Here is a 23633-nt window from a genome sequence, read left to right on the forward strand (position 1 = left end):
TCACTTGTACGCTATGTACTAGGAAAGAAAAACTAAACAGCAAACATTTGATTGATATCACCATCCATCTAAGGCATTGCTCAAACAAAAGCCTTTCTTTTCGAAAACACAGTTATACTAGCAGGTCCCAGACTTAAGCACTAGTCAAATGAAGAAAGTAACTTGCAAAATCCATCTCACACACACGCACACACGCACACGCACATGCACCCCTACCTCATTCCCTCCTTCCCATGAGAGTAAATGTCATCTTTCCTCTAACTGAGGAAGCACGGGGAATAATTTTCACAGTTCTCCTTTTAAAGTAAAACATTATAGGCTTAAGAGAACCCAGTGAAATCTGTTCAATTAGACTAAGCTCACAAAGCTCCTCTCATCTCTCTTACTACACAATACAGACCTGGGCCTTGAATGAGTAAAGATTAGTTATAGAACTGAATCCCAAGTCTACATGAGATGATACAGCAAAGAAAGTGCCTGTCACGTGGAGGGACACTATGTTAGGAGCTTTATCTACATTATTCCTAATCATCCTAACTATCCTGCCAAAGAAACACTGTTATCATCCCCATTATACAGATGAGAAAACTGAGATCACATAGCTGAACTGACCTGTGAACCTGAGTCTATCTGACTCCAGAGGCTGTGATCTTTCCCCTCAATACATAATGGGCTCCACTGAAAAAATCCCTTTTTACTCCAAGGTTTCAGATACTTACAGGCTTAAATTCTTCTACTTAGAGTGGATTTTCACATTTACCTTTGAGGCATATAATCACAACCATCTATCATTTCCAGTGTGTTGTGCCACAGAATGTCAATTATTTAATCTACCCCAAATCTGTGCAGTTTCAACTAAGCATCAATATTCTAATGCAATGGCACAGTACCTCCAATGAAAATTCCAGCATGACATCTATGAATCTTTGCCACAGTATTTTTATATCTAATAACAATTAACATTAAGTTTTTACATAATCATAAGACTCAAAATCAACTGTCTTCCTAACAGAGGCACCTTTGTTAAGTGACACGCTGCTTTTCACTGGTAGCTGAACAAACATTTGCTGAGCCCTCCCTGGGCACTGCAAAATGGAGGCATGAGATGCCTAAGAGGTGGCCCTGTTCTAGGTGAGCTCGCAGACCAGTGAAGGGAGGGACTTCAACATCAGCGGCTGCAAACACAACACAATGGAGGTTCAGCTGAGGGGTGCTAGGGGGATGGATGCTTAGCCCAATCCAGAGACTGCAGAAACAGAGAGGAGTCCAGGGGCTGACGACAGTAAACGGAAGCTGAGGAGGAAGAACAGAGACACCAGAAGTCGTCTTTGGTGAGAAGAACCCATGATGGGGATCTAGAAGGACCGAGCAGCTTTAGTTAGGAGTGGGCCAGAGCCAGGTCCTAGTGCCTCAGGAGGGAATGTGAGAGAGCAGACAGCAAGTGCAGACCACTCAGCCAGAAACCTGGCTGAGGAGTGAGACAGGACCGTGAGAGAGAAGGAGCAAGGGATGGGGCAGACACCAACGCTCTTGGGTAGAAGAGAAAATGAAATAGCAACCTCCATTTTCTTGATGATATGGGAGGCAAAGTCTTCTAGGATGGGATTAGGGGTGAAGGTGGGAGAGGGAGATGGGGAGGGGACCTGAAGACATTATTAACTCCTGTTTTGCAAAGATACTGGTGCAAAATGGAAAGGAACCAACCATGGCCAGACATACAAGATCTACGTGAAACCTCCTTGTCAACAGTTCTAACAAATCCAAAACATGCTTACATACTTGGACAAGGACAAGACTACTTTGAATTAACAGCTTGTTAAGTTAAAAAAAAAAATTATGACAAGACTAACTCCATTCTCAAAAAGGAAGCAAATGCAAAACCATCAGGAACTAGCTGCACTAAGCTTCACCTGAAAACACAGCTCCTTTCATGGTCTTAACTGAGCTAAATGCCCAGAATAATCTGCATGGCCTGGAGGTGAAACATTCAAGCCTAAGGAATCAGAGAATACATCCAATTTAAAATTGACTATAAGCTGACGTTTTTCCAACATTGATTTGGGAAACATAATGCACTGGTCAGACAGAAACCTTTGGTTTCTACACTAAACCTTCCCTCAAATTGACACCATCCTTCTAGTTTGCTTATTTTGAGAAGCAGGCCGGAAAAAAGCAGTTTCATTTTTTAGTCTTCCACGGTATTAAGATCAAGTCTTTTAGCATCACCTAGTGGTTTATTCAATAACTGCAAGTAACAGAACATTTCACACAGACAACGAATCTATAAAATCAAAAGAGCAAAAACTCTGAAACATAATGTAGAACAAAAGGACACTCAGTACATTTGCTAGACAATGTACTCAACTAGCTTCTTTCCAAAGCTTTAACATTCTTTGAAAGGGCCTTCTGGTACAATATTCTTAAATGTGGAATAAGCCTTCACACACTTGGAAAATACAAGGAAGAGACACTGAACAATCTTGATTTTTCTTAATAATTATTCTGTTATTCTAGAAAAATTTATTCTAGTGGCAAGTCCATAAACTGAAATGTAGTATCATTCTATTATTAGTATCTTCTAATGAACCTAAATCCTACTCTCAAAGTAAGATTGATTGATAGCGCCTAAGATTTTCCACACTCTGTACCTCCAAGGTAGCAGATTCATCACTGTTAACCTTGTATTAGTGGTGTACATGTTTCTCTGAACAGGAAGCTCCTTAAAAACAATAGTCTGCTGATTTAATGGCCTTGTTTGTCCCCAGTCTGCTACTGCCATCCCTACTGGCTGCATGAGGTCTCCCCTCCTTGTGTTCTCCCCACCACATCCCTCTGCAAATGATTACTTCTTTCTTTCTGCTAATAAGAGCTGCCATCTGCTCCTTTCTTATCTTATGCCTTAGACTACCCTCAAGGCAAGGCCAATCACCACTCATTGACCTAGATAGTGCATGGCATACAGTAAGTACTCATTAGACAGTAATACAGGATGAATCAAACATCTGCAGATGAAAGTTGTTAGCATGGCAAATGACTCCATTCCAGCTTGTTAGAAATGACCCAACAGTCTTTAAGTCGTTTTATCTCACAGTTCAGAAAGTCTACATGAGAGCCCCTGCAGAGCAGCATACTAGGGGCAAGATCCCAGGCACACAAACCAGAAAGACCTGGGTTCACACCCTGGCTCTGCAACTTCATGCATTTTGCAACCAGGAGCAGATCATTTAACTCCCCACCTGTAACAGAGAGAAATCAGCTATACCATGCAGCACGGTTACAATCAGGATAACGATAATGTAAATAAATGTACAGACAACACCTTGCATAATGGTCAGCTCATTATAGATACTTCATAATCCTTACTACAAAAAAGCTAATAATCTAGGTGGGAAGAGATGAAAAAAGGAAATTAATTTATGCAAGAGTTTGAGAAAACCAACAATATTCAGCATCCCAAGAATAAGCCAAAATTCCTTAAAATGTTTAAAAGTTTTGAACATTTTGTAAATATATATTAATAAAGATCCATTTCAAAAGGTATGAAAGATGGTAAAAAAATTAAGATTAAATATCTAATCTAGGTTTTCTTTCAAAATCCAAATATCAAAAAACGTTAAAGTTCCAGTTTTGTAACAAATTGTAAATTGAGCCCTTTTCCCCCGAATAATCTCAATAACCACAAACTGAACCAGACACTAACACTTTATAAAGGCCATAAACGAGCTCCTTCCTCTTGTAAGGAAAAAACATGGGTGCAGACATTTAATTCCTTGTAGAGAGTCAACACTCACTTGGCATTGAATTGAATTCTGTTAATATAAATAAATCCTATTGCTATAATTCAAAACTCAGTACTTGTAGACAAGCCAGTATTACTTTTTTTGGGGGGGGCGGGGGTGCCACTGGCCAGTACAGGGATCCAAACACTTAACCTTGGTGTTATACCACCACGCTCCAACCCACCGAACCAGCCAGCCCAAGCCAGTATTAATATTGCTTTCAATTTTCTAATATCACTCTTTATTTAATTAGGTTCCTCTTTTAACATCATCACCATTTCCATCTACTATTTTATTCCTAGCCTAAAGTCCTATAATCACTATAATTATGGAGGTCAAAAGAATCAAAATGAAGAGTGGCCACAAAGGAGAGAGGGCAGGGCATTTCTGGGGCTGAAACTTTAAATCTGACCTCCATACCCAAGTCATTGCTGTTGGTTTATCTATTTTATCTTCTTTTAGGGCAAATAATACAAGTTGACTGTAATAACCAACTTACTCCTCAGAAGCCTTCTTTTCAATTCATCATTGTTGGTGTAATTTCATACTTACATCCATTTAGACAGAAACTTCAGGAAGATGGCCTCCCCAATCTACATTTTCCTAAGTGTTGATGGGGCTATCCAGAATAATGTTTGTGGAATGGCACGAAATGCCAGAACAACTTATAAGAAATACAAAATTGAAACTGATGTCTTTACTTTTATAATAGCTCGAACACTAAAGAGTTGAAAGTTCAACTTTCTTATGAAATCTGCTGACACAAAGAAAGACAGACTTGTTTTAAATCCTTTAGTTTATCTGAATACATACACAGTAGCTGACATACACTGCCACAAATCATTCAACTGAAATGATTTATAAACTCAATGGTAACACTAGCATTGTAAACTTTTATGTCAATACAAGCTATGATTATTCTTACACATATTTTATGCATCAAATTTTGTTCTCCTAAAATTAGGATTTAGAGGTCATATTACCATTTAAAAATCCATGAAAATGCAAGGTACAGAACTCTCACTGATTCTTAAGGCTCAATAACTGGCCCGTAATTGATATTCTGATGTTGTTGGCCTGCTTTCCTGTCATCTTCCTGACTGTCCAGAACATCCACCAAGTGTTTTTCTTTTCCTCATTACCATCACTTTGAAGAACACACACTATCTTGGTTACCAATCAGGTGGAGAGCAGCAAAGTGACCAAAATGTACCATACCCAGTGGCTATAGATCAATGTATAAGTGGAAGGGTCTATAACATAGAGACATGTAAGAAGACATATGGAAGCAAGGATATATACATATCGTATCAGATATGAACTGAACTCTCAATCCACAAGTGTGGACGCCTGCAAAGAGGTGCCACACTTTCTAAAGATAGGATGTGCGACATGACTTTGCTACTTTAGAGTTTGAAAAGGAAATGCAAAATATTTGAGAAATCATTTCCCAAGAAGTGGGGAAGTATGTGTATGATTTAGAAATCACCAAAACAAAGATGTGTCTTAGGATATGTTTTCATTTACACTTAAAATAAATATGGTCATGGGAATTAATTCTTCTGAGCGGACCCAACTTGTAAACACTTTGTTGCTCTCTCCAGCAACAACTTTTAGGCATAAAACCACTGTAAAAAATTATATACTAAATGGGTTTTGACTAACAATTCATAATAAATAGCATTGCTAGATAGACACTTTGACAGAATTTTTTTTTACAGTGGTCAAATACCTCAATTTACTTAGTTCTCCTACACTGGAATTTTAATTTATTTGGGCATTTGGCCTAGTCTCTCTCCTTGCCCAGCATTATTCATACTCCTTTAAAACAAAATACACTGATGCAATGCTTGTAAAAGCAAAACATCAAACATGAAATAGCTCTGAGATTCGAAAGCATTTGATACCATTTAGTTTGGGATATAACAAACGTTCTCTGGTAAAAACCCACAAGTTTAATGTTCATTAAAAGCATATGTTTAATTTCAAACATCACATGCACGGTCAACTCTGAAGTGTCCACATAAGGGAGAGAGGCAACAGCATGCCTTGGATTTGTCACACTTACTCTTGAATATGGGTATGTGTAATGTTTTGCAACCACTTTCAAACACAAGCTATTAAGATTTTCAAGTTTCCTTTTCTTGCTTTCGGCTCAGTTAATCCTAATGAAGACACCAAATATCCCCTCTTTGATCAACACAAACCAGTCACTGAACACAGCTCCCTCTCCAAGCTTTGGCAGGCCTTTTCTGTGTAGATTCATACTTCCTTTGAGGTTAGGGGAAAGCATTTAGTATTTCAGTTCATATGCTCTTCCCTTGTATCTCCTTCTCTTAAATTAGAGTTTACACTTAAGAAGAAAGAGCCAATGGAACAAAAGGTTGACAAAAAATCTACACTGAGAAGACAGCCCTGCCACCCAGGAGGTGAAAGCAGAACCCATTAAGGTGGACGAAGAGTCTACGAGTACTTAAGTATTGGTTGTATTTCACTTCAAAATTCCTTGCATGTGATTCTTATTCTTCTTTTACAATTGATTTGCCTTTCTAATTTGTATTTCACTTCTGGTTATATAAAATTAGCTGGTATTTAGTAAGCAGACTTAATGACAGAAGATATGGTACAGAAGTGTGGGTATTCAAAATAAATGAAGTTGGGATCAAAACCAGTTGTGGATATTATTCTAAAAAAGAATAGACTTGATGTCTCTATTGTTCACTTCTCCCTCTTTCCCAAATGTTAATAAATATAATGATAAACATAAAAATTACTCTCAGTAACACCAACTAGACACTAATAAAAGTCATATTCTACCAATATCAACAGATCTTTTAATGGAACTAGAATTTCATTCAGTTAAATGCTGCTTAAAACAAGTTGGCCTACACTTAAAAGTACGCCCATTAAAGGGTATTTGTGGTAGTGGATCTAACTTATAATGAATTGAATATATCTTATCACTTTTATAAAGTCAATCCCTAAGTAGGAGAATGTGACAAAGGGAAAAAAATCCAAACAATATCAGTTTACCTAAGCACTATATCATCCCAAGAGTTATTTAGTGTGACTACTATTGCTACATTATTTTACAGGAAATAATACTGAAAACTCTGAGCAATGATATTCTGTATCTCTGAGCCTCAACAAACAGACTCAAAGGAATGAAATACATAACAGGAACTTCACTTTTTCTCAGATAATTAACATATCTTTATAACTGGCCTAACCAAAACAAGATTAAGAAGTAAATCGGAGGGGGAGGGGGGATACACTACACTTATTCAAAAATAATTACTTGGACTTTGTGTCACAATGCTCCCCCTCCACTAACACAAGTAATTAAGATGGCCCTATTTCCATAGTGTTTTATAAAGCAGTTAACAATTAGATTTTAACATATGTAGAACATAGTAAACTATGTATCAAACTACATAAGGTCACATGACTGAGAAGAATGTTTTAAAACATTAAAAATGAAGCTTTTCTTTCTAATTTGAAATAGAGATTAAGAAAATTTCCCAGGGATAGGTGGTTTTCTTTTGTGAAATAATTTCTAGGAACAAAGTATAATTACAATGTTCTCATGACTTTGAACTTAGAATGTACATTTTTACAAGCATCCCACCATGCAATTCTCATTAAAGGTTAAAAATACACTTCTAATTTACTAATCTGTACAAAGGTTTACACTGTCTTACCCTGACTGTGATAGTGGCCCCCTGCAATGAATACACTCTTAAAGTTATATTAAAGAAACCACCTGGCTTTTACAAATATATATGAAGCCCCAAATAATGATGGTTAGTTGGCCTATCAATTATCTTCTCATTTTAAGAGAACTCCAGAACACCAAGATTATTCAAACTAATGTGTTTTGTATAAGGAATAAAAGGCTCTTTCCCCCCACTAAGTATTGCTTGCTGTCATCCTACTACCATCATAAGAATGTGCTTTATTTTTGATAGAATTCTGATCATTCATAAAAGGGTATGTATGCCATCTTGTAGCTTACTAATGCATCCTGGTAATGAATGCTGTCAGGTGTTCCACAATGTTTAATCAGAAAATATTATATAAAGCCTAAATGAGGTGGCTTATCTTAACTTGGCTAATAGGGCAAGAATCTGAAGAGCTGGCTACCAAACTTCTTGGTAGAACCAAATCAGAAGAAACAGTTTTTGCTTCTTAGATATGTATAAACATACACATATATATATGCACATGTATAAACATGTGCAGCTTCTTTTATTTCTCTGTGTTTTTATTATGAATTGCTCCCACTTTAGAGACATAGTACTTTATAAAAAATGTTAACTTTGGGATGAACTCATAATTCTTTTCCTATCAAGAGCTGACCTTGTTATCCTAAAACTCTGAATAAAATCTATTTACTCAATCCAAAATAGGCATTAAAAAGGAAAAATCCTCTGTCATTCACAAAATGCTTTCTTATATCTTAAGAAATATAAAAAAGAAACAGTACAAAGTGAGTACAAAACATACCAAAGATATATGTCAGCTGTAACACAGGACAAGTTCATTACACATTCACAAAGTGGAGCAGAACTACTTGATCAAAAGGCAAGAAATGGAAATGTAATTTGTCAACAGAAAAGGACAAGGAACAGACATGGATTTTCCACTTGACATAAAGGTATGACACCCACCTCCTCCCATTTTGTTTCTGTATTGTTTTACTTGCAGATAACATGTAAGACACTGACATTGACATTCTTCAGAAATTCCTATTAATGCAGTTAACCTACTACTGCTGTGGGTAACAATCTACCTCAGTTTATTAACCTGGACTGTCTTACTAAATTTTTTATTCACAAGTCGATGAGATTTGCTCCCATTTTCTCTTTTGACTTGTATCTTTTTAACTATACCTGCAATCTTTATGGCTACAGGATCCTCTGAAACTGGAACAAGCCCTTCTTTGACTTCAACCTGCTTTTCAGAGGCCAGGGGAGATGTGGCAGGAGGGGAATACTTAGTTTCCACATACGCCACAGGCGAGGAGGAAGAGGGCTTAGAATCATGAAAGAGACTGGCCCAGGACTTGGGCTGGCTGACGGGAATGGAGCCTGCTGCAGAGACCGCACTATCGGTGGGAGGTGAAGTGCTCTCGGGTTTAGCTGAATATAAGTCTACGCTTTCCACATTGTGCAACTCCACTCCGTTGGCCGCTGTGCCCTCACCCAAGGATTCAAGTATTTGTCCATTAGCAACTCCAAGGTTTTCAGTAGTATCGGTATCAACAAAGGGCTGAGCCATAGCTGTCCTTAACAAGTTGTCTCTGCCAGCCTCTGCAGGGAGGCAGGATTGTTCAAAATTAGTCCCGTGGCACCCCTCAGGCTGCCCTGCAGTCCTGGCATCACTGTCAAGTGCTCTGGGGAAAGAACCATCAGGTACAGTGTCACTGACGAAGTCTGTGGAGTTCTGAGGGCTGTTACAAGTCCTGGGCATAACTGATGGGGGCATATCGCCCATAAATTCTGCATCCTCTGTGCTGACACTGTTCGGGACTGCCGAATTGGCATGGCCATTGACTAGGGCTTCTGTGGAAACACTATCATCACCACCATCTTTCAAGTAACTGTAATATCCGGGTGGCCGTTTTTTCTTCTTTTTACGCTCCCTTTGTCCAAGACCACCTGAGACACCATCATTGTCCAAAACTTCTGCCTCTACATTAGAGCTGCTATCCAAAGCAAGGGCAGAGTCTGGGTACTGGCAGTCAATGGAGCTGTAGTTTACTTCTTTATCTATGCCATCAGAGGTCTTTTTGGAAGGTGTACAACTGAGAATAAATTCAGGGGCCTGAGGATTCAATGTGCTTGAAATACTGTAGCCGGGGTTTCTCGGCAAAGAATCGTCGGGTTCAATTACTTCATTAACACCAAACTCAATTCTCTGATATTCCTGTCCTGTGTAGAAAGAAAATGATCAGTAAATACCCCATTAGTTAAGAACAGCTGTATAAACTATAAAAGTACCAATAATTTACTCATTTTCATTTCTGAAAACTGAAACCTTAAATTCTTTTCTTAATTAACAAAGCTATGACATTTTATTTCTGTGATGAATAAATAATCTGCTGAAATTAAATAATAACTACAAAATTATATTTAATTTGAGGATATGAAAAACGGAAGCCTGGACTTATCTTTGAAGTCTCCAGGTGGCTAAAGAAGACTTTCAGAAGGTGGAAATTAAAATACATTTGTGATAAAAAACAAATAATATTTTGCCTGTTTAAAAACAACCCTCAATGGAATCTGACTTCATTATAGCTTATTTTTATTCCTGAGATAAGGGAATATGTATTTTGGAAAACTTAATTTTAAAAAATTCATAACAATTAACTTAGAAACTTAAAACACCTTACACAGGCTTCTTTAGTTACTGTGATTTAATAATTCCAAAAATATAAACTACACAAAGAATCCTAAATATAAAAGTGTGTTTCCAGAAGCACTCTTTCAAATTAACCATCTCTTGGTCTCCTTCGCTGACAACCTTAACTGACATCTGAAAATGGCCCTAGCATGAACACATGTAAATGTCCACTACGTGAAATCATATTGGACTAACTCCATGGGTGGTAAGGACACTTTCAAAAATACCAAAAGATAAAGTTAAGAACGTGAACTTTTACATGTCTCTTTGGAAGTCTTCAATATCTCCTCCCAGTTAACAACAATCTACATATTCCACTCATGCTAAGATGGACATTTTTTCATAGTTCACATCTCTGAAATTAGGTTAAGTATTACCATCAATTGTGTCTTTCAACAGATATCGAGCATCAATATAGCCTTTGATTTTAAGAAGTTATACATTTCGAAGTTAAGGTAAGAAAGGACACCTTATAATTAGCTTTTATTGCACAACTGAAGATTTCTTCAAGTCTAGCGTAGGAGACCAATTTTTCTTTTCAAGGCATCTATTTCAAGAAAAGAATCATAATACCCAAAGAATGGTGTTCTAGTGCAGAGAACTGAATATATTTTACCTTGGAAAAACCCTCAGAAGTCTTTTTGTAGAAGACAAAGCACAGACCCAGAGAGGGGCCAGTTACATGCAAGTGAGCGGGAGGGAGGAAGACAGGGACCTGAACAGTCTCCAAGTCTTCTCCATTCATTTCAATATCACAGGTCCTCCCCCGACACCCCCCAAAAAGAACACTGATGATGATTATATCTATCTAATAGCAACTTTACATATAAAACCACCAATAGGACAATCTAATTCCTCTGGCCATTAAGTATTTATTTTTTGTTCCCTTACTCTGAAAAGAAATCATCAAAGAGAAATGTTTTTTATTTTTATACTTAGGGGATGACTGTCCGTTTTGCTTCCAGGCATCACCTATTCCATGATATGTTGAGGCTGCAATGCTACGTGGACTGCAGTGGGTGTGCCTGAAGCAGTGAAGAACACTCCTTGTGGGACAGTACCCTTTAGAGACTGTGTTACACGTTATGAAATCACATTAAAAATTGGTATGCATTGTGTCACAAAGCTTATGCAAGACTGATTATTTTCAACAGACACAGTGCCTTCCACATCTCAATTCTCAACCTTATCAGATAATACAACGTTCTAGAATACGATGTAACATGAGTGGAACCATTTTAATACACTACGGCTATTACTAAAACATTTACCCAATATAGTGTTTGATCACATCAAAAAACAGAAGGCAGATTCCTAACCAGAACAGTTCCTATTCTCATGGAGGAACACTCAGTGGACACACGTGCACTGCATGGCAGAGAGCTGTGACAGAGCCCAATCTGTCATGCTGGAGGAGTGGGGAGAGGCCGGCAAACTCAGCTTTAAGCAACCCCATCAATACACTGATTGGGAAGATGGGAACTCAACACTCAGGTCACATAGGCAGTGGATTTGTTGGGGGAAAGAGAACCAGCTCAAATGGAATAATGACATCCTACTGCAGCATTTCTTAAAGTCTGTTCATTGCAGTACCTGCAGTACAGTGGCCTGGGGTGCGAGGCGGGAGTGGGCAACAGAGATTAGTAGGGCAAGGTCCCTGCTCAAGGGGTTTACGTTTACTAGGAAGACAAATGCAAACTATCAAAGACGACAATGCAGACGGAGGATGAGACAAGGCTGGGAACAGCTTTATAAAAAGAATGCTTCCGGTCACAGGAAAATGTGATTGATTTCAATCAGAGGCTACCAACAGGTCAGTGGAACCTGAAGGTAACTGGATTTGGGGAAGGTGGAGATATGATATTTCAAACTTTAGGAATTGTCTAAAAAAGGCAAAGGTATGAAAGTGCATGCCTTGATGAGGTGTCCCTGCAAGTGGCTTGTTGTGGCTGGCTGTGGTGGGAGGTAGCAGAATAAGGCATTCTAAATCACTCATCCAACAAACATACTGAGGGTCTACAAAATTCCAGATATTCTACTGTACAGCTGACAGACATACAAAAATGAAAATGGTCCTTGCCATCAACAGCTGAGCACAGCCTAAAAAGAAAGGCAGATTCACTGCTATACAGTGGGGTAGGCACTGTAAGAGAAAGAAAAGTAATGGGAACACAAGAGAACCAAAAAGCCTTTGGAGAAAGAGGGGACCTTTAAGTAGGCCTATCACTAACTGTGCAAGAAAGCAGCAAGATTTTAGTTATGTTTTCAGCAGAATAAAAGACAAATTTGAAAGAAGACAGCAGAGAATGGAGAAAAAGAGCCAAGAAGAAGTAAATGAAAAGGGACAACAGCCTGGAAAGAAGAAGTGGATGAGAGGGTGTGGAATCAGAAAACCCCAGGCTGGGGAGAGGAAGAGCTGGTGGTGCTTACCTACTGGGAAGAGGGTGAGGCCATTAACTGAATTAGAGAGGAAAAGTGACGTGGAAGGAAAAATAATGGAACGCCTATAAGCATTAGATAAACATTTTGCAGCATGCTTAGTATGTGCAAAGCACACAGACAGAGGGAAATCCCACTGACTCAGATGCCTGAAGTCTAAGACTTTAACAGATTAAAGAGGCTCAGAAGGTTGAGCAGCCTGGCTTTTGGGTCCCTAGAGCTTCATCTATTTTACTACTTGTCCTAGGCTATTATTAGATCTGCTTGCTCCCTTATGGTCTTCTATATTAATGTTTCTTATACGACTGCTAATAATTTTCAATATAATCACTTCCTGATGTTACTGTAGATAAAAAGTTTAGTCTTTTCAAGGTTTACAGTTAAAACTAAATTATAATTAAAACCCCTTTAATAAATCTGATCATGTTAACTAAGGAGGGAATCCAAATCCCTGACTCTCGAAGAAAACATCTGGCTTTCAGCTTCTCAGAGGCCAGCAAGAGCCTTTAAAGTGGTCCAGACTAAAAAATGGTCTAAGCGGGTTTGAACTGTGCAGTGGCAGCCCGCTGGTATTTCAACACAGGGTACTCAAACAATACAAAATCATTACATCTTAATAAGCACCATCTCCAGTAATCAGCTCAGTGTCTGTGACAGAGACCAAAAAAAAGTAACAGACCAGGAGGTGAAGAGGTTACCTGAATTCCCAAGAGTCAGCAACAGACCAGGACATGAATCTAAGCTGCAAGAACAACAGATCCCAGCTGCCACTTAGCAGTGCAAAGAACACATGCTCAGAAGCTAGCCAGCTCTGGACCCAGCAGCCTCCTTAGCAACAAGACAAGAAAGCCCACTTTGTAAAGTTTCAGAACTTTAGCATGTGGTTATGAAGAATAACATACCTGTGGCACTGAGAATGGTTAAGAAAAAAATAAAATAATTGAACCACAATTTCTTAAACTAAATCTTGGATGTCTGGCACTCTGAAGCACAGAATAAACTTTAAAACTAGTACATTAGTCAAAGTGATTCAGTGGTTAAATATGCTGTAATGTACAGCAAAAACTTCAACCTATAGGAAATGTTTATTCAGAAAGTATGAACAAACGGGAAAACACTGTTTGCAGGTAGCCTGCCCATCCAGCACATACAGCCAGAATTCACATCAGGAAAACAAGGAGAGAACTAGCTTACCATCAGGTTGTTCATCTGCAGCCTGTGTACCACACAGAACTGTTCCACTGTATGGAGGAAGCTGTATAAGGAATCGAAAAAGAAGTTTTAATTCAACAGAATGTTAAAACCCAAGAACACATGATATTTCATTAAGGCTCTATTTCATTAAAACTTTTTACCATGCAACTTCTTCTCCTGATGTTACTTTTACCAGAACAACACAAGAATCAATAAAATCTGAATTATCTTCATTTAAATTAAATGAGGAAAAAACACTTATAGGACTGCTTTCAAATATGTGTCATTATTAAACAGATCCAAAAGTGAGGCCAAAAAAAGACAAAAATCAAAATGATCTCCAACGGACATGTAGATCAGCTACACAGGATGCTCGTGACTGACCATAAATGGCACAGACGCTTTTGTTTGTGTGTGTGCATGCACTGGTAAATACGACTCTCATGGACCATCTGCACTTCTTGCTCATGATCGCCACACTGCATGCAGCACAGCCAGCAGAGGCCAGGACCAAGTTTATGGTTAGAGAGCAGAGAAAAGCCCACCAGAAAGAAAAGGCTTGGGAATCGTGGCTTCCTTTTTAACACACTGCCTTCAATAACTGAATTAACAGCAAGTCACATTTCTTGTTTGGAGGAGAGAAAGCAAAACGGCAAGCATCTAACTTCTTTGTAGAAAGCAGGGAGGTATTATGAATACCTCAGATTCTTCTTCTTCCTAGCTATGCCATAATATTTATTTAGTAGTTAGAAATGCTTCAATTGGACGTGCTTGGGATAAAAAAGTTTAGGAAGATAGGTAAGTGGACAGATAATTGATACCTGAAGGCAGAACAAAGGAACGACAACATCCTGGTGCACCGTTTCTCAAAGTCTGCGTGCTGCAGCACATGCAGTTCAGTGGCCCAAGTGCCAGGACAGGGTCCAGGGGTCTGCAACGTTCAGAGGCTCCCAGGTGATTCTCGCAGCCACTACTGTCTAAAAGCTGCTGCTTCCTCAGCTGATTTCGCCAATGAACTTTTAGCAAGCCAATATAATAACCACGATGATAAAAGCTTTTATCTCCAAGTAACCCAGTAAATTCTCTCCCCAGAGAATTAATGACAGATAAGAAGCTAAGAAAACACAGGGCACTTCAAAAGGAACCCGACATCTTCAAGACTTGATAGTTGCGCATATTGCCACCCAGGGGTACCCTGGTTCTCCTTATGTTGACTCAAAAAAGGAAGCTCTGTATGCTGAAATGGGCTGCACTGGGCCTTGTACCTGCAGTGCAAAGACCATTCCACATACCAGCAGTTATGCTGACAGACACCCATAGCAGAAAGGCATGTGTGTACAGTGGCCATGTGTGTCTGAAGAAGACACAAGTCATGTTCATGCCCTCTGCAGTCACAAAAGACAGTTCAGATCACAAAATGCCTCCTTTCCTGTCAGTGATACTAGGATGCCCTCTGGTGATGGAAATCTGTACTATTCCAAGGTGCAAAAAGTGTTCTGAATCTGTCTATATTTACACAAAATCATTGTTAATATCAAGAAACCATCTTTTTCTGAGCCAAAACAAATCAACAGTTTCATCATCCCACATATCAGAACAAAGTTCTCTTTACACTTGTATTCCATTCTGCTTGGGGAAGAGAGAAACTCTGAAGAAAATCTGCTGACCGAGAGAGTGAGCAGGCTGGGAAGACTCCCAGTTTGGAGCAGGGGTTGCAGCAGTGATCCACTTCAAACCCCACTCCAAAGCAGAGAGCTGCTGGAATACTGACAACCACCCTGCAGTTAACCTCCTCTCCAAACACTCAGCCATGGGATTGTAACAACTCCCCTAAACTCCCAAACCAGTCCTCCAAGCAACACGCAGAAGAAAAACCCCATCAACGTGGAAGAACAAGAAGACGAGGGAGGAGGACAAGTAGGTGGAGAGGACACACAGATGTGCTGAGCACACACCCCGTTCCTCTCAACAACCTCGGGAAAGAGGTCCTGTTACTCTGGAAAGAGGACATCTGACAGATCAGGAAGCCAGGGCTGACGTTCCAGGTCACACTGCTAGTCAGTGGTACAGGAGGGATCTGGTGATAGAAAGCCCACCACTGAACTCCAGGCAATACCATCATTTTCTGTTAGTGTGCCTAAAACGCTTACTTTGATTTGCTAATCTTATAAAACAGCATTAATTGTGGAAATTACTGACTTCTGCAGTGAGTTCTCACACAGAAGAATTGGGGGTGTCTGTACTTCTTTTCTACTCTTTAGGCATGTGGCAAATTTCATTCAATAAACCTCCACCACACATAAGATGTCCCCTTAGTCTGTGGTAACTGGGTATAATAAACAGCAAAATAAAATAAGAATGTAAGAATGTCATGTATTAATAGTTCTTTTTTTAACTAAGTTGTACTACATTGTACAAATATAATACATTTTATCCATTTACCTATTAATAGACATTTGGGCTGTATCTAGTTTAAGGCTATTAAAATAAATATCTTCTAGATGTTTTATATTTTTTTTAAAAAAAGAATGTAAGAATGGTTCAAAGTTCACTTTTTAACTATACAGCTACTTATAAGAAAACAAAAATTTAAAAGAACAATCAAAGCAAAACATAAAATTCCCCACACAAATGCGAACCGAGCAATGTAAAAAACTGACATCCAGTTATGTCAGAGACAAAGTTGAACCAACCCAGTCTGAAAGTAGTGCTACAATCTTTTGAAGGCAATGCGTGGGCCACCCTCAGGTGAGAAGCTACAGTTTTAAAGTCTCCTTCAGGGGCTGCCACTGTTTGTTCTGTCCTCCATAAGAAAGACTCTTGTATCACGAATCCTTCCTCTGAAATCTCATTAAAATGCCAAATTGAGAATAACTGTCTATACCTGGCATCAGTTTCCACACTCAACACTCCCACCCACATTCTCTAACACTCACAATGTCTGTATTAGCTATGTTGTTGTGGACTTATTTATTCAGTAATGGTTGAGGTATGTGTGTTGCTTCCAATAATGAGATTCTGCAAATTTTTAAGAATAATGAGTATTTTCTTCCCTATTTTTTGATATCCACAACATGATTATGACTGGTACACAGACATGCTTATGGAATAAACTGACTGTATTTTTTTCCATTGGAGAAATTCATTTTTAAATCACACTAGCTTATAATCTAGAGCACAGCTCTATAAAAGATTATCAGTTACTTTTATTTTTTCAGAGGGGGAGGCTGGACGGTAGGGATTATCAGTTACCTTTAAAAAATTAATACTAATATTTAAGATCACATGCAAAAAAATCACCTGAATTTGTCTGTCCTGTTAAACTACTGGGCACCCTATGTTGCAAGTTTTCAAACAAGCAAACTAAAAGACAGACAAAATAAAGCCCTCAACTGAGAGGAGTGATGCTTTTGGGGGAAGGTAGGATGCTTTTACATTTTAACACCCTACATTTCTTAATTTTGGTTTTTCAGTTCTTGGATCAAATGGAAAAAAAATGCTTTTATCAAATTCCTATTAGCCAAAAAAAGTATATAAAAAACAGGACTGGATTCTAATTTATGCCACAGACACATGGTAGGAATAATGCATGTATGAGTTTAAATTATTTTACCTGCAAGATAAAGGGCCCAACAAACGAAGAAGTGGAAGAGAACTATAATTCAGACTCCTGAATTATAACAATTATAATATTGAGAAATTATTATAATAATTATAATATTGAGAAAGGTAACTCAATCCAATCATGTTACTTAGCCCATATTTCCCTTTTTCAGGTTACTGTGACCTTGATAGACAACATGTGTCATATCCCCTCAAACTTCAATATATGCTCAAAAAAAAGAAAAACGGAAGACCCCAAATAATTCCAGACACACTAACATTTCTGAAGCCAGAACTCATTTTGATGAGACACAGCCATTACTTCTGCCACTAAAAAGTTTGGCAAAACTTTACCATCTACATCCTTCATTATCTACTACTGACATTTGTTACACACTAGGTATCACGACATACATTAGCTGATTTCCAAACATCTTGATGAAGTAAATAAACATTCTCATTTTTCAAATTAAAAAAAAAAAAAGAAAGAAAAGGGAGGCATGATGAGATGAAGGAAATTACCCAAGATCTCTGAGCCTGTGCAAGTGGCAGAGTCAGAATGAACCCAAATCTTCAGACTTGAAATAGGGTGCGTGTCCCACTTTCATATTACATGAAAACCCAAGTTTTTATTCTAACACTTACTTGCAAACAAACACAACCACACATAGGCACACACTTAAGGATAGTTACAAAGTACAGAAAAGTTGGGTTTTATCATTTGTTAAATCCTTAACTGCAAAAAGCACAGATAAGATTTCAGTGTTTTTAGAAAGTACCACCATATCTCACTGTGATTCAAAAAGAGAAATTGTTTAAAACTTGAATCATTAATAATGTATAGAGTACAACCTTCGACACTAACACTTGGGGAATATGGGATCTGATCATGTTTTTCCTAATTAACTGTTTTTTATCAGAAAACACTAAACTTCAATCCTTGTACAAAATTCTAAAATGCATAGATATATTTTAATGCCTGGGTAAATGCAATATAGTAATTTAGTTTTCAGTTTTTTCTGGCTCAGATTCTTAGATCCCTTTACGTCCTAACTTAACATCAATGAACACGAGATGGAGTGAATTCATTCATTTTCCAAAAGAAATCTGACATAGCTTTCTTTTCTTTTCTTTCTTTCTTTTTCCTAAAATGAAAAGAAAGCAATAAATCTTTGTTATATTTACATAGCTCAAATAATGCTTTCAATATGTTCTCATTTAGTCCTATATCTCCACCACAACTGGTGTTTAAAATTTAAGAAGCCAAGGTGAAAAGGAACAAAGAACTCACCAAGGTCACATGTAAGTGACCCAGTCAGACCCCAGCCCTAGCCTCTTGACTCCTATTACAAGGGGTTAGCTCCCTTACCCCATTTTATCAAATAAAAGAACTCCAAACATAAATATTTAATAACATCCAAACAGACGCTTTTGTGTCATATTGATCAAATAAAGGAACTAAAAGGCTATTTAGGCTTCATTAAAACTTAACTAAGATTTTACTTGATACACTTACTTTTTCCCTTTTCAATACAATTTCAACGATTTCATATTTAAAAGTAAATCTGAAAAAAAATGTCCCAGATAAGTTTTTATTGAACTAAAGCAGAAATCATTAATCACACAAAAAGTGAGCATTTTAAAAGAAGACCTGAATGAATGGTAAAATATACTACCATCATTTTTGTGAAAACTCACAACCATAAAGATATTAATTCTCCTATAAATTAATCCATAATGTTGATGCAATTCTAATCAAAATTTCAGTAAGATTTTTCATAGAACTTGGCATGCTGATCATAAACATGATCCTTAATCCAAAGAATTAAGGATGAAGAACAGCCAAATACTTGTGAATTAGGATAAGAGTGTGCACATCCTACCAGAAAACTGATTATAAAGCTGTAGCAATTAAAGCATGTGGTATTATACAGAGATAAGCAAAAGGCCCACAGAACAGGGCACCCAAAACCAGAGCAAGCATATATGGAGATGTGCTACCCAACAGCGCTGGAGTGACAACTACGGACTGAGTTCTCCATCAATGGTGCTGAGACAACTTGCTATTGCCATGGGGAGAAGGGGTTAGATTCCCCACTTCCATGTAAACAAAATCCAATTCCTCAGTTTAAGCTGTATTACACATGGAAGTGTGAAAACAAAGCCTTAAAACTTTTTATGAAACAGACAATGTCCTCGTGACCTTAAGGAAGGGAAACATTTCTTACAGACATTTTTATAAACTAAAAATCCACAAACCAGGAGGAAAAATAAATCAACATGTTTAAAATTAAAGCCAAAAATGTACTCCCCTCACCCAGCCAAAAAATAAAAATTTTTTTAAAAAGTGCATCATCTCTGAAGTTTAAAACCCTTCGTGCTAGGAAGAGATACCTATCATATGCAAAATCAAGATTATTACTGCTATAAATCAGTAAGAAAAAGACAAGCCACTTGATTGAAAACTATGGACAAGGGATATAGATCAGATAATTCACAGAAAGCGGAAATCTATATCACCAATAGAAATGAAAATAACATAGTGCTCAACTGTTTGTAATCCAGTAAATGTAAATTAAAACAATGAGAATCCATTTATTACACATCAGATTAACAAAAATTTTAAGTATGCCAATACAGAGAATTAGCAAGGATTTTTTTTAAAAAATGAGAGCAAGAACTCTCATGTGCTGCTGAGAGGAATGCAGACTGTTAAAACCCTTAGAGAGCAGAAGTGGCAGTCTCTAGTAAACTAAATATGCTTATTTCCTGCAAAACCCAGCAATTTCATTCCTAGGCCTATATATATCCTGGAGAAACCCACAGATGAGCATGAGAAAACATGACAAAATATGTTTACTGCAACATTTTTTAACAGTTGAACAAAATACCTAAACAGTCCTCAATAGTAAACAAGTAAATAAATGTGGTATGTTCCATCAACAGTATTGAGCAATTAAAATCAAATAAGAACAAATGTATCGGCACAGATAAATCTAAAGACTATAAAACATTAGGTTAAAACAAACTACAAAATAATAAATACAGTATACCATTTATGTGTCATTTTAAAGCACATAAAACACTACAACTGTCTATGTAGTGATACACACATATGTAGTAAAAGGTGAAAACCACAGCCAGGAACCAATACTTACCAGTTTCAGGAGGTTATTATTTCTAGGGAGGGAGGTGAAAGAGATCTGAGAGGGGTGCAGGGAGGCTTCAACTGTATGCTTTATTTTTTTTAAGTCTAAAGCAAATACAGCAAAACGTTAATATCAGTCAAATTTAGCTAGTGGGTTCAAGTATTTCTCATTAGTCTCTGAACTTTTCTGTACATTGGAATTCTTTATCAAAAACAAATAGAAATTAAAGTGGACATATAATCATTATAGCCACACACGTACTCACTTGTCTTACCTCAACTGAAGAGCGAGGAGTCACAAAGAACTGATTGAATTCATCAGGGCTAAAATCTCCAAAAACATACTGAAAAAAATAAGAGAGTCACTGATCACATAAAATATATAAATTATATACTTTCAGGAAAATGTTATATATTGTAACAATCCTATGAAACATTTGGGCCAGAATCCCCAAAACCTTTTCTCAATTAAACAAATTTAATTTGGTCTGCAAACTGAGGTTTCTAGGTGCAGTATTTTCCAATTATCAAAAAAATAAAAATAAAAACACTACTTAACATTTCTATAAATTGTCAAAGAACACTCTGAAATTGATAAAGCTTCTTTAGAAACAAGTCAATTTTGTACACCAAACTTGTGGAGTCCTGCTTGCAGGAGAATTTTTTTGGTTCACAGATATTTCCAGTTGTTCCATTTACCTCTCTGCTGACTCATGTCACTATGTGAATTTCAGTTTTCTCTGCCAAACTGACTAAAGAAAAACAGAAAACATGATTCAAATGGGAAGACAGGGAAATCCAAAACAGAAAAATGCTAATGATCCTGATTAGTGATCTTTAAAAATATATATGGATTTTTTTTATTTTAAAAATGCATTTGAGCATGATGCACAGATACCAGTACTATCAGACAGACACAGCACTATTTATGGGCCCCAATTTCAAAGAATTCTGAATGTGACTTTCTGGAAAAACAACTGGTTAAACAACATGAACATGAGTTTGGGAAGTGTGGCTACCAATTCATATTCTCCTTGGAGCTTCAAGAAGTCAGTCATTAAGAAGAATCAGTAGGAATGAATTTCTACAATAGGGACCCATTCATCCACCCATTACACCAATAATTTTTTAGAACCTACTAAATGCCATGCACAACAATCAGAAGTGAAGATAAAATGATAAACTGTGGTTCTTCTGTTCTAATGGAGCTTACAGTCTAGTAATTTGCAGGGAAATTTACAAGCATGTGAAAGTCAAAGTAAATGGATAATACCCATTTTTACTGTAAATGCAAATAAATGGCAACCAAGTTCATACCCTGTTGTTAAGAATGTACAGGGGAAAACACTTCTGGATGGCTCTTCGGCAATTTCAACCAAGATTGTAAATACACACTGAAAAGAAAAATGTCTTCGCATAATATATATACATATGAGTTGTCCACAAAGAAATTGTGCACTGGCAGCAACAGCAAAAATAAGCAGTCTCGAAATGATCTTCTGAAATTCTTTCATTGTGAAGTTCGACCTTCTTTCATTGTGAAGTTAGACCTTTGTAGCAACTCCAATGAGGAAAAAGCTTATATCAATTTCACTTAGGCATATACCAAGCAATGGAAGGGAAAAGTATCTTTAGGTAAAAAGGAAGCAGAAAAAATAAGGCACAAAAAAGGAGCTATCAGAGAAAAAGAGTTCATGAAAATTTGACTACTAAACTTAAATTACTAAATTTAAAAACTCAGCAGAAGGTCTGAACAGCAGAACCAACACCGCTATAAAGCAATGGGGAGATGTTCTGAATGTTCCAAGAAAAAAGTATTTGTTCCCAGAATTCTAGAATATTTTTTTTCTATAGAATTCTATTCTATAGTTAGATTACTCAAGTACCAAAAAAAGGATATCCTTCTCTGACACCCACACACCCTTTTCTTGTTTTTTTTTTTTGGGGGGGGGGGGGGTAGGATGGTGCTGCTTAAGAATTCCAGAAAATGAATTCAAGAGATACAAGAATAATGAAAGTAAAATCCAAGAAAATGTTGATACTGTAGTTGTGAAGTTTAATGGAAATACCGAGAATTACTAAACTAGAATCATGTTATTTCATTTAATATCAATAATAACAGTGCTGTATCAAAAGACATCCAGTTTATCTTATTCATAAGAAAGGACTCTATTTTAATTCAGAATGTGGGGAAGATATAAAAGGATGAGAATTGGAATGTTCTACAGAATTACTAGGTATTGTCTTTAGGCAGGTTTTCTTCCTGAGAAACTGAAAATAAACATGAAATGTTCATTTAAATCACACTTCTGAGAACACTTTCTTATTCAAGTCCATATACTCCCTAAAGTCTTATAAAAAGACAGATCTAGTTCATCCAGAGAAATAAAAATTCCAAATAATTAAAATCCTGACTGTAAAGAGGAAGGGGAGAAGGAAACATGATCCCAGGCTACTAATACACACAGGCCTTCCTGTTTAAACTGCAGACACCAAGTCACTTCACCACTAGTCAGCTGCAAGCAACCTCATGGTCAATAGTTGGAATACTTACAAAGGTACCAGTGAAACATTTTTTCTCCTATTATTTTCAATTTTATTATTTTTACTTACTTTATTTTTAAAATATTATTTGAAAAAGTTTGCTATAGATTTTAGGTATGCTTTTATTATAGCCTCATGTCAATAATCTTTCCACAGATACGCACCTTCAAATCTGATTACAAAATTCACTGGGGAAAAAAATGAGGAAGAGCTTTATGTACAGATAGGGAGAGATCTTCAAGAGGCTGTTATATGAAGAAAACATTCTTTGTGTAAAAAAAAAAAAGGGAGAACAAAATATATATTTGAGCTTATATATATTTGATAAAAATATATATCTGTGTTTTCTTAAAATATGTTATCTGTGTTTGCACCAAGAGATATTGAAAAGATAAACAAGAAGGGATGTAGCCATTTACCTACATGGGGCAACAGGGAAAAAAGTGGAGGTGGACTGGATGGGAGAGTAGTTCTTAGTGTGTAGCTTTTCAGAGTTTTTAATATTAAAACACATAAATACC

The 23633-nt window shown here is 37.2% G+C and overlaps 1 protein-coding gene across 1 annotated transcript in view; it reads right to left on the reverse strand.

Moving 5' to 3' along the window:
- USP10 (ubiquitin specific peptidase 10) overlaps positions 1-23633 on the reverse strand; it is a 73828-nt gene that overhangs the window by 21797 nt on the left and 28398 nt on the right. Inside the window, exons 2-4 of the mRNA XM_063112327.1 lie at positions 20844-20912; positions 13818-13878; positions 8672-9712 (exon numbers count right to left, since the gene is read on the reverse strand). Coding sequence (XP_062968397.1) covers positions 8672-9712; positions 13818-13878; positions 20844-20912 — 1171 coding nt within the window. The remainder of the gene's footprint in view (positions 1-8671; positions 9713-13817; positions 13879-20843; positions 20913-23633) is intronic.

This window comes from Cynocephalus volans, chromosome 10, assembly GCF_027409185.1.
Source record: "Cynocephalus volans isolate mCynVol1 chromosome 10, mCynVol1.pri, whole genome shotgun sequence".
In the NCBI taxonomy this organism is placed as follows: Eukaryota; Metazoa; Chordata; class Mammalia; order Dermoptera; family Cynocephalidae; genus Cynocephalus; species Cynocephalus volans.